Raw genomic sequence first — 12,686 nt, 5'->3', positions numbered from 1 at the left:
AACCATTTAGAAATGGCTTCACAGTGCACAGGAGTATCGGGATATTTGATTATAAAACAGCCAATATTGAGGACTTCTAAGTAATCTAGGCTTTGATCCTATGTCTATGGAAATCAATGGAAAGACTCCCATTGACTTCAATGGGCTTGCAGCAGTACCCTAGGGAGGATGGTAGAAGCAGAGGAAGGATAGCAATCCATGGGCCTGCTTCTCCTTTCATACCAGTGCAGTGCCATGTTGCCGGCAGCTGGATCTCCGTCAGGGTCTCTGAGCACCTGGCACTAATACATTAAGCAATGTGACTACCATCTGGCATGTATGGTTCATTCTCTTTCCTCAAGTAGCAAAAATCCCCAATGGCCTGAGATGGGATAGTAGATGGGGTGGGATCTGAGCTACTATAGATAATTCTTTCCCAGGTGTCTGGCTGGTGGGGTCTTGCCTGCATGCTCAGGGTCTAACTGATCAACAGATTTGGGGTCAGGAAGGAATTTTCCCCCAAGTCAGATTTGCAAATACTCTGGGGTATTCTCTGCAGTGTAGGGCACAGGTCACTTTCTGGTTTAAACTATGTAAATGGTGGATTCTCTGTAACTTGAAGTGTTTAAATCATTATTTGAGGACTTCAGTAACTCAGCCAGAGGTTAGCAGTCTATTTCAGGAGTGGGTGGTGAGGTGAGTGTCCTGCAACATGCAGGAGGTCAGACTAGATGATCACAATGGTCCCTTCTGAGCTTAAAGTCTATGAGTCTATCCTCGCCCCCAGGGGAGAATTGCATGTGCAGCTGAGTGTTTTGGTAGGGTTTTGTTGCGGGGGGCAGGGGAGTTGGTTTTTTTCTTGCATCTACCTGCAGCTCTGTGTTTATTTGAGAGGAGGCAAGTTGAAGATATGTGCCTTGTGCTGAAAGGAAAGGGGCAGAGATTTGCTTGGTGTCTGGGGACATTCATTCCACAATCTCGATCTCACCACTGAGAAAGCTCCATCTCCTACACAGCTGAGCTTCAGCCTTATGGTAGAACATTCCATTGTGCCAGAGGAGCAGTCAACCACAGTCTTTCTCCCGCAGTTTTTGTGATCTTTTAGATGCCTGGGGCCTAGCCCCTTGAAGAGAAGGACCAAGATCTTGAACCTGCCTTGCTATTCCATGGCAAGCCAGTGTACAGAACAGAGGACCAGTGTGATGTGCTTACAATATCCTGTATTGCTGAGGCCACATGCTGTAGTGTTTTGGACTAGCTGAGTTTCCCAAGAGCTGCTGGCTTCGTGCCAAGGGCTGAAAAATCCTGACACGTGCCATAACTAAGGGAAGAAAAAAAATCTGACTTCTCTAACAGTAGGAATTCAAGAACCAATGAGCTTTGTAAGAGGCTGCTCAAAGCTGTGAATGTAAATAAAAAATTACACTATTCTGGGAATGGGAAAATAGGTTGTTGACAAGATATAAATTATGTATGCACACATACAGACAGAAAAGTTAGATAGAAACATAAGCACTCTTGCTGGAAGTTTGCAACGTAACATGATTTTATTTCTGAGAATTCAGAATGATAACATACCAGAACCCAAAACCAGAGAGAGGCAAAGCAGGTTTCTCCGTAAAACAAAGAGGCAAAATTTACCATACCTGATTATATACTATCTGGCTGCAGACTGGCTGCTGCAGACATAGATTGCATACAGAACCCGCAACCTGCAAGCAGGACCAGGAGAAACCTCTACACTTTTAAAGTGACAGCTTACAAGTTCAATACAGTTTCCAATACACCGCAGGAGGGAGCTAACAAGAGTATCCAGAAAGACAAGATGGACCAACTTCTGTTGCTGAGAGAGAGAAGCTTTCAAGCTACACAGAGCTGTTCTTCAGGTCTGGGAAATGTCCCAGAGTCAGTTAAGCCAAGTGGGGAACTGATACTAGCTGAAGAAAACCAGGGTACGGTAACACTATAGCAAAACCAAAGCTCATTAATTAAAGGACAGGAATGAAATCAATTGTTTCAGAGTGAGATATTGATCTTTAATTTCAGATAAAATCGGTCTTTAACAAGGAACGCTAGAAGAATCATGTAACCAGTTAGTAAAGAAGAAAAATCTTGTAAAATAACTATTGATGTAAAAGAAGAAAAAGAAAACATAAGCAGGGAAGGTAATATTTGGAAACAATCTGAGCGTACTGAAAAGTTTGAGTCCCCATAAAATATAATGGGGTATGATGGGAATTAGCTAGTGGATGTTTTGAACCACTGGGAGGAATTTATGACTATTTATGGGACATTGGGGTAGTATTAGAGAACTGGGGGAAGGAAACAAATAGTGTCTCAGGAGGAGGTCAGCAACCAGGCTCTTCCATTACTGTATGACTCTTGACTTCAGAGGGTAATGGCTGTATACGTGAGACCATCAGAAACCGTACCCAGGTTGTAGTAGGGCCACAGACACAGAGGCTTAAGGCTCCAGACTTGAAGGTTAATAATAATAATTATTATTATTAATAATAATAATAATAATAATTAATAAACTATTTACACCTGAATGAGGATTGGGTGCCCATTTAAGGATTGGGCAACATGGAAGACATAGCAAACATTAACAGCCTTTGGTCAGCTTCTTACTGATATGGCATTGGTCACAGTGATGAGACTTGTGCCCTGAAGCACCCCGGTGTTCAGATCCTACACACTATTTTAATCACCTTTGAGCAAAATATGTCTTATGAACCATCACTGGAAAATTAATACTCCACTGATCATTAATATTATTTCATGATGTATGCACAGGGGGAGTATAAAAAGTTATGGATATATACTGGAATTATGACCAAAGTGTCTTTAAATCAGGCATGTTGGGAGAGCTGGAGGGCTGCCTCAGAAAAAGGAACATGTATTTGATTCTCTGACCAGCCCAGTCTTCAGGCAAAGGCAACAATTGTCCATTTTTACACATTAAACAAAGCTGTTATGCTAACAAATGGGGGAAGAAAAAGCATGGAGCTTCCTTCCCCACCAGGCTCTGTGTTGCCTTCCTCACAGCTTGAATAAACTTTACTTTGAGGGCTAACCCTCAGGAGGATCCACTACAAAGGTTTACTGGTCCATAGTGACACGGTGTCTGAACCTCAACTGGTAAGCAAATGATTGCACACAGTATTACTGTTCTATAAAAGTGCATAGTGTGAGGTCTTTTATGACACACTAGTAATTAATATCCTGGGAGTTGTATGGATTAACACTAGAGAAGGAATTATGGATACTCGTTGATATTAGGCTTTCCTATTTGTGTCCAGTCAAAGAGAGAAAAAGGCTTTCCCCCACACAGGAAAGAAGGCAGCTGTCAACCTGTCTCCAATGAAATTAAGCAAGGTGTGACCTGAAACAATGGAAGTCTCATTTCCATTTAAATCAACTGAAGGGGCAAAAAAGCATGAGGTCATCCTGCCTCTTAAAGCAAAGTAATTGGCTTTGGAAGAAAAAAGTAAAGAGAAAAGCCATCTTTGGCTTCCATCACTAGACAGACACATGGGAACAGAGCTGAGGAAGATGGGTCCTTCAGCCAAGGGAGTGGTTAAGGACTCTGGAAACTGAATATAACATCTTGAACATAGCCAGTACCTTGAACATAGCCAGTACCTTGCTAGATTGAGTTTTAGATGTGTTTCCACTTTTATTTGCTTGTAACCCTTTCTAACTTTATTCCTTTCACTTGGCATCATTTAATCTATGGTCTATTGTTAAAAATATTGTTTTATTTTTACTATAAATCAACTCAGTGCTGTATTTAAAAAGAAGAGTGTATTTACCCCAGGTAAGTTAATAAATTCTAATGTGTTTTTGTGCCGTTAGATGGACAAACAAACCTCATTATTTCTCCTAACTGTCCAGGAGTGGGCTAAATGTTGCAGAGCACACATTTTGGAGAAAATTCCAGCCTGGGAGTGTGTTACGGTTATCCTGCTGGTTGCAACCCAGGCTGGTAGAAGATAGAACAGGGTTGTGGGGTTATGAATAGGCTGTGAGCATCCCAGACTGAAAGCAACAGCAGCAAAGCATTGTGAGGCACCCAGGGTTGCAGGACAAGTGATGACACAACCCCTCACCTATCTGGATTACACCCCCAAGCCTCTGTCACAAGACTGTAAGCTGTTTGGAACTGTCCTTTTTTGTTCTCTGTTGATACAACGCCTAGCACAATGGGGTCCTGCTGCATGACTGGGTCTCCTATGCCAGTGGCTCTCACCATTTCCAGATGACTATATCCCTTTAAGGAATCTGATTTTTCTTGCATATCCCAAGTTTCACCTCACTTAAAAACTACTTGCTTACAAAATCACACATAAAAATACAAAAGTGTCACAGCACAATACTACTGAAAAATTACTGACTTTCTCATTTTTACCATGTAATTATGAAATAAATCATTTGGGACATAAATATTGTACTTACATTTCCATGTATAGTAAATAGAGCAGTATAAACAAGTCATTGTATGAAATTTTAGTTTGTACCAACTTCACTAATGCTTTTTATATAGCCTGTTGTAAAACTAGGCAAATATCTAGATGAGTTAATGTACCCCCTGGAAGACCTCTGTGTACCCCTAGGGGTATACCTACCCCTGGTTGAGACCACTATCCTAGGCACTATCACAATAGAAAATACTACCAATATATGACAGCATCTTCCCACTGTCTCTTACTGCGATTTTCTTACTTGATTCCTTATGACTCTCTGACTATTTTTCTTACAATAGCTCCTGCCAGCGACTTTGAAGATTCATATGGCCTCCCAGTAGCAACAAGCACTGTCATAAGGCACCAGGACATTCCAGGGAGTTTCTTGAGCAGTGGCCGCATCAGGACCAACAAGTTAGTTTTACCCCAGACCTTTTCTTCAAAGCTTCGGGCAACAGCTATGACCCTGGCCCAGCCAACCACTTCTCAGTTCCTCAGTTTCCTCATCTGAAAAATGGAGGATAATAACATTCACCCAACTCCATAATGTGCTCTGAGAACATTGCGTAAAAAGTGCTGCCTAAATGCAAAGTAATGATAGGAACTTATTAATAGTATTTGCTCTTAATTTCATGTTGACAATCTCTACATGAGTTTGATTTCCCTCACATACCTTGGCAGCATGTCCCATTGCCTGATCTGCTTTTACAAGGAACAACCCTTTAGCCCACCACCCAGTGTGGATAGGTGGAGTGGGGGATGTCAAGATTCATGAAGACATCCTAGCTCTCAAGTCCAAGGAGCACCTCTGTCATGGTCACAGGGCTTACTGCTTCTGTGACCCCTCTCTGTTCTCCTTGCATGTCAGGCCTTTGCCTTTACTTTTCCTTGGGTGAAATCACATGATATGCTAACTCTTAGACCAGGTCCTGGGCTACAACACCCTCTGTATTAGAATCATAGAATCAAAGAATATCAGGGTTGGAAGAGACCTCAGAAGGTCATCTAGTCCAACTCCCTGCTCAAAGCAGGACAAACACCAACTAAATCATCCCAGCTAGGGCTTTATCAAGCTGGGCCTTAAAAACCTCTAAGGAAGGAGATTCCACCATTTCCCTAGGTAACCCATTCCAGTGCTTCACCACCCTCTCCTAGTGAAATAGTGTTTCCTAATATCCAACCTAAACCTTCCCCACTGCAACTTGAGACCATTGCTTCTTGTTCTGTCATCTGCCACCACTGAGAAAAGCCGAGCTCCATCCTCTTTGGAACCCCCCTTCAGGTAGTTGAACGCTGCTATCAAATCCCCCTCACTCTTCTCTTCTGCAGACTAAACCCCATTCCCGCAGCCTGTCTCTAATTCATGGCCCCACCCCCTAATCATTTCATGCCCTCCATTGGACCCTCTCAATTTTCACTCCCTTCTGAGTGGAGAACCAAAACTGACACAATACTCAGTGTTCCTCACCAGTGCCAGAATACGACGAATAATCCACTTCCCTCTGATCTGGCAACTCCTACAATACAGCCCAATGCGTGGCCTTTCTTGGCAACGAGGGCACACTGCTGACTCATAGCCAGTTTCTCATCTACTGTAATCCCCAGGTCCTTTTCTGTAGAACTGCTGCTCAGCCAGTCAGTCTCCAGCCTGTAGTGGTGCATGGGATTCTTCCTTTCTAAGTGCAGGACTCTGCACTTGTCCTTGTTGAACCTCATCAGATTTCTTTTGGCCCAATCCTCCAATTTGTCTAGATCACTGGACCCTACCCCTACCCTCCAACATATTTACCTTTCCCCCCAGCTTAGTGTCATCGGCGAACTTGCTGAGGGTGTAATTCATCCCACCATCCAGATCATTGATAAAGATGTTGAACAAAACTGGCCCCAGGGCTGACCCCTGGGCACTCCACTTGATATCAGCTGCCAACTAGATATCGAGCTGTTGATTACTACCCACTGAGCCCAATGATCTATCCAGTTTTTTATTCACTTTCTAGTCTAATCATCCAATCCATACCTTTTTAACTTGCTGGAAAGAATACTGTGGGAGACCATATCAAAAGCTTTGCTAAAGACAAAATATATCACATCCACTGCTTTCCTCATATCCACATATCCTAGAAGGGAATCAGGTTGGTCAGGAATGACTTGCCCTTGGTGAATCCATGTTGATTGTTCCTGATCATCTTCCTCTCCTCCAAGTGCTTCAGAATGGGTTCCTTGAGGACCTGCTCAATGATTTTGACAGGGACTAAAGTGAGGCTGAGCAGTCTATAGTCCCCCAGTTCTCTTTCTTCCGTTTTTTAATGTGGGCACTATATTTGCCTTTTTCCAATCATCCGAGACCTCCCCTGATTGCCACTAATTTTCAAAGATAATGGCCAATGACTCTGCAATCACATCAGCCAACTCCCTCAGCAACCTGGGATGCATTAAATCTGGACCCATGGACTTGTGCATGTTCAGCTTTTCTAAATAGTCCTCAACCTGTTCTTTCACCACTGAGGGCTGCTGACCTCCTCCCCATACTGTGTTGCCCAGTGCAGCAGTCTGGGAGTTGATCTTGTCTATGAAGACTGAGGCAAAAAAAGCATTGAGTACATCAGCTTTTTCCACATCCTCTGTCACTAGGTTGCCTCCCCCATTCAGTAAGGGTCCCACACTTTCCTTGACCTTCTTCTTCTTGCTAACACACCTGTAGAAACCCTTCTTGCTACCTTTCACATCCCTTGCTAGCTGCAACTCCAATTGTGCCTTGGCATTCCTGATTATACCCTGGCATGCTCTAGCAATATTTTTATACTCTTTCCATTCATCTGTCCAAGTTTCCACTTCTTGTAAGCTTCCTTTTTGTGCTTACACTCACTGAAGATTTAACTGTAAAGCCAAGCTAGTCGCCTGCCATATTTGCTATTCTTTCTGCACTTCGGGATGGTTTGTTCCTGCGCCCTCAATAAAGCTTCTTTAAAATACAGCCAGCTCTCCTAGACTCCTTGCTCCCTCATATTAGCTTCCAGGAGGATCCTGCCCATCAGTTCCCTAAGGGAGTCTAAGTTTGCTTTTCTGAAGTCCAGGGTCCGAATTTTGTTACTCTCCTTTCTTCCTTTTGTGAGGATCCTGAACTGAACCATCTCATGGTCACTGCTGCCCACACTGCCACCCACTTCTACTTCCCCTACCAATTCTTCCCTGTTTGTACGCAGCAGGTCAAGAGGAGCATGGCCCCTAGTCAGTAGCTCCAGCACTTGTACCAGGAAGGCGTCCCCAACACTCTCCAGAACTTCCCGGATTGTCTGTGCACTGCTGTATTGCTCTCCCAGCAGATATCAGGGTGATTGAAATCCCCCATTAGTACCAGGGACTGTGATCTGGAAATTTCAGTTCGTTTTCTGAAGAAAGCCTCGTCTACCTCATCCTCCTCATCCTCCTATAGCACATGCCCACCACGACATTACCCTTGTTGCTTTCACCTCTAAACTTAACCCAAATACTCTCAACAGGCTTTTCTCCAGTTTCAAACTGGAGCTCTGAGCAATCATACCACTCTCTTTCATACAATGCAACTCCTCTACCTTTCCTTCCTTACCTGTCCTTCCTGAACAATTTATACCCATCCATGACATTGCTCCACTCATGTGAACTGCCCCACCAAGTTTCTGTTATTCCAATCATGTCATAGTTCCTTGATTGTGCCAGGACTTCAAATTCTTCCTGCTTGTTCCCAGGCTTCTGCGTTCATGTACATGCACCTAAGATAACTAGCCAATTGCCCTACTTTCTCAGTATGAATCAGGAGGTTTCTCGTCTTGTACTCTCCTTCTTATGTTTCCTCCCAGTATCCCATTCCCCCACTTACCTCTGGGTTTAGGTCACCATCCCCCAGCAAATCTAGTTTAAAATCCTCCTCACTAGGTTAGCAAGCCTGCCTGTGAAGATGCTCTTCCCTCTCTTCATTAGGTGGACCCCATCTCTTCCTAGCAATCCCTCCTGGAACAATATCCCATGGCTGAAGAATCCAAAGGCCTCTCTATGACACCACCTGCGTAACCACGTATTCACCTCCATAATTCAACTGTATTGATTTTGTTTACCCAGCATGTCCCACTGGGTATGATACGTGTGTTTCTTTCCTTTGGGAGTCTGTGACCAATGGTGAATAGAGTGACCTGATGGCTTCCTTAAACCAAAATGTGGTTTAATCTTAAGAGTACGGACAATGCATAACATACAAGAAAAGGGATTTGAAAGCAACAAAAAGTCTATACACGTCAACCTTACTGAGAGTCCTACCATCCTTCGGTAGAGGCCTCAAGCATGCCTCCCTTTCCCAGTCATCCCCATCTGGATCTCAGTCTGTTTCCCTTAATTGTCTCTTTCTGATAAATACTTGCAATCTACAAAGAGTGTCACTTTTTATCCACCCAGAAGTCTTTTGACGTCTCAGCTTCCTGGGCTTTGGCCAGGCTGTCCAAAACTAATTTGGTGGATTCAGGGAAAGATTGAGCCCGTCCCCCCAAATTCAGTGGAGGTCCCATTATATTGTAACAACCCCCAAGTGTTTGTTGAGGAGTGTTTTATCTCAAATCTTTGTTTTGCTTTCCTGTTTGTATCCCAGTCGCCTTTATGAATCAGGAGGCTTTAACCTTGTATACAGTAAATATCCTAATGGCAAAGTCGGAATTAGAGCGCAAGAGAAAATGTTTTTTCCTGTTCCTTGATGTTTTTTGAGATGTCAAAAAACTTTCCCATCCCAACTGAGGATAAAAAGTCAAAAATTTGAAAATTTTCATGATTTGGGACAGTGAAAACATTTCATTTTGATAAGTTTAAAAAGTCTCATTTAGATTTTGACCGCTTTTGTAATATTATTTTACTATAATTAGCTTACTGTCAAAAGAAAAAGTAATTTCAAACCAGAATATTGGATTTTTGCTGTTGTTTGGAAAATGTCAAAATGCTACACAGTGACAATTTTAAAACTTTTTTTTCAAAATTATGTTGAGTCAAGAAAGTTGTCAAAACCAGCTCTTTTCTGCAAAAAGTTTCAGTTTTGAAAAATTTACAATTTTCCAACAAAAAAGGAAAGTTTTGTTGAAAAACTCCGAACCAGCTCTAGTTAACATATAGTACTGATAAATAATTACACATAAACCTCAAGTCATTCTTATTGTTTTTAAAATAAGTGGTGCCCCAAAACTGGATACAGCATCTCCCATGACGTTGAGACTTTCTGAGAATTCAGGGAAGGTTTGAATGTGACAGCTGAGATTAATACAATAGTGTGTCTCTTTACTAAGTCTCTGTCTTTCTCCAACTAGACACCTGCAGAAATGGCTGGGGGGAATCACACCACGGTGACCGAATTCATCCTCTTGGGATTCACAGATGACCCCCAGACCCAACTCATCCTCTTCGTGGTGTTCCTAGGTATCTACATCATCACCCTCATTGGGAACCTTGGGATGATAGCCCTGATCCATCTAGACGCCCGCCTTCACAACCCCATGTACTTTTTCCTCAGTAACCTGTCCTTCTCAGATCTCTGCTACTCCACCGTTGTGGTCCCCAAGACACTGGAAAATTTCTTGGCTGAGAGGAAAGCCATTTCATTTATTGGCTGTGCCACACAGTTTTATTTCTATGCTGTCTTTGCCACTGTGGAGTGTCTCCTACTGGCTGCCATGGCATACGACCGCTATGTGGCCATCTGTAACCCACTGCTATACCCAGTCCTTATGTCCCGGAAGGTCTGCATCTGGCTGGTGGTGGCTTCCTACCTGGTGGGTTGCACCAATGGTCTGATACACACCAACACCACCTTTCGCCTCCCCTTCTGCACCTCCAATGTCATTGACCATTTCTTCTGTGATGTGCCCTTGATACTGAAGCTCTCCTGCTCTGACACCCTGGTCAACCAAGTTCTGCTCTTCATCATCTCCTCCTTGATTGGTCTTTGCTCCTTCCTCACCATCTTTGTCTCCTACATGTACATCTTAATCAGCATCTTGCGGATCCACTCTACTGAGGGCAGGTACAAGGCCTTCTCTACCTGCACCTCCCACCTGACAGCTGTCACTTTGTTCTACACCACCATCCTCTTCATCTACCTGAGGCCCAGATCCAGCTACTCTGAAGGGCAAGACCAAGTGGCTGCAGTCTTCTATACGGTGGTGATCCCTATGATGAACCCGTTGATCTACAGTTTGAGGAATAAGGAGGTGAAGGATGCCCTGAAGAGGATAGTACGGAGGAAGGGATCCTCTATAGGGACATAAGTTACAGACCTGATAACAATCCCCCACTTCCTTACCCTGTAGGGAATAACTGGCTTATTAAAGAATTTGGTCTTTCTATCACAAAGAGTGAGAAACCAGGTGTGATTCTGGGGGCAGGGAAAACTAGGATGGGGACAGATATCCCTACACTTAGGATTTTGCCTACCAAGGACACCTCCTGTTAGGGAACAAATTGCCTTTGAACTGTTCTGCTATCCCTGCATGATGGCCACCATCTTTCTCAACGCAGTGGGGATGGAACCAGCTACCCCCACAGCTAAAAGCATGTGCAGCTAGAGCTGAAGGGCCAAGGTTCTCTAGCTATGGCTATAACAGCCTCATCTCCTCTGCCGATTGGGGCCAGAACAGGATCTATAGCGCCACACTCATCAGTAGGTTTTACTGCTTGTACTCTTCCATGTTGAGATGACGAGCAGAAACATTGTTCATTTTTAATAAATCACAATTATTTTTTTATTTTATTATTTATTTGCAGCACATCCTGTCTCATTGCTTTCATGTGTGAAGTGAGGGTTGCTGTGTTTGTGTGATAAGGGTGAAATTCTGAACTGGAACCAATTAATGCCTTTATATCTTCATCTATTCATTCCCGCTGAAGCGCCTCACGTTGGCCACTGGTGGCACACAGGACACCTGGCTAGATGAACCATTTGTCTGATCAGTGTGGCCATTCTTATGTTTTTATGATATAGTCTTATGTTCTTATCACAGCCCTATTATCTCAACCTATCCAATCCCCTCCTAGCTATCAATTTTCCTTACATCCAGGTTTGTACCCTTAACCTCTTAGCCTCTTCTAGCATGTTCGCAGCAAGACAGAAACACACTTTGGTCTCCTCTATGCTCAAAACTACAACCCTTGAGCCCACCTGCCTCTCCAGCTATTACCCCATCTCCCTTCCTCCCTGCACCTTGAGCTCCCTTCTGCCATGAGCATAACTGAGCTGTCAGTGCAGTTACTGTTGGGATGTTAGGTGATTGTCATTGTGAAGATGAGGAGTTGTAAATGAGATAGGAAGTGGTGAGTATGATTGTGAATAGAAAAGGTGGCGTCTGAGTGATCTCAAATGGAAGAGGAGGCATTCACATGACAGTATGTCTCTGAAAATATGGCCCAGAAAATATGGACAACTTTGAAAACTCCTATAATAGACAGAAAAGGATGCTCATCCGTGCAAGCTACAGAGGGACTGGGTGCACATGAACAGCCTAATAGAGTGTATCTATTGGGGTAAAGGGAAAACACACACACAAAGTCATGCAGGGGCTGGATGCACACAGGAGCCAGTCTGACTGTAGCATTCTTCTCAGGACACCCAGAACTGTAAGTCATTGTGTTACCCCTCTGACCCAGCAAGTGAGAGCTTTGCTGCTGCTAAGTTGTGCGATGATCCCATGACACTTGCCAGGAAGTTAAAGAAGTATGGGCTGGATGAATGGACTATAAGGTGGATAGAAAGCTGGCTAGATCAACAGGTAGTGATCAATGACACCATGTCTAGCTGGCAGCCAGTATCAAGCGGGGTGCCTCAGGGGTCGGTCCAGGGGCCAGTTTTGTTCAATATCTTCATTAATGATCTGGAGGATGGCTTGGATTGCACCCTCAGCAAGTTTGCAGATGACACAAACCTGGGAGGAGTGGTAGATACGCTGGAGGGTAGGGATAGGATAAGGAGAGACCTAGACAAATTAGAGGATTGAGCCAAAAGAAATCTGATGAGGTTCAACAAGGACAAGTGCAGAGTCCTGCACTTAGGATGGAAGAATCCCATGCACTGTCACAGACTAGGGACCGAATGGTGAGGCAGCAGTTCTGCAGAAAAGGACCTAGGGATTACAGTGGATGAGAAGCTGGCTATGAATCAACAGTGTCCCCTTGTTGCCAAGAAGGCTAACGGCATTTTGGGCCGTGTAAGCAGGGGCACTGCCAGCAGATCGAGGGACA

General features: G+C 43.8%; 1 protein-coding gene across 1 annotated transcript; it reads left to right on the top strand.

The window, feature by feature from the left end:
* The first annotated feature begins 9,775 nt into the window (after positions 1 to 9,775).
* Positions 9,776 to 11,337, top strand: LOC116827982 (olfactory receptor 5AR1-like). Its single transcript, XM_032785917.2, has 2 exons — positions 9,776 to 10,698; positions 11,307 to 11,337. Exons 1-2 carry the CDS (start codon positions 9,776 to 9,778, stop codon positions 11,335 to 11,337), a joined length of 954 nt encoding a protein of 317 aa, XP_032641808.2.
* The last annotated feature ends 1,349 nt before the right edge of the window (positions 11,338 to 12,686 follow it).

Source organism: Chelonoidis abingdonii, chromosome 4, assembly GCF_003597395.2.
Source record: "Chelonoidis abingdonii isolate Lonesome George chromosome 4, CheloAbing_2.0, whole genome shotgun sequence".
In the NCBI taxonomy this organism is placed as follows: domain Eukaryota; kingdom Metazoa; phylum Chordata; order Testudines; family Testudinidae; genus Chelonoidis; species Chelonoidis abingdonii.
This window is presented reverse-complemented; position numbering and strand designations above follow the sequence as displayed.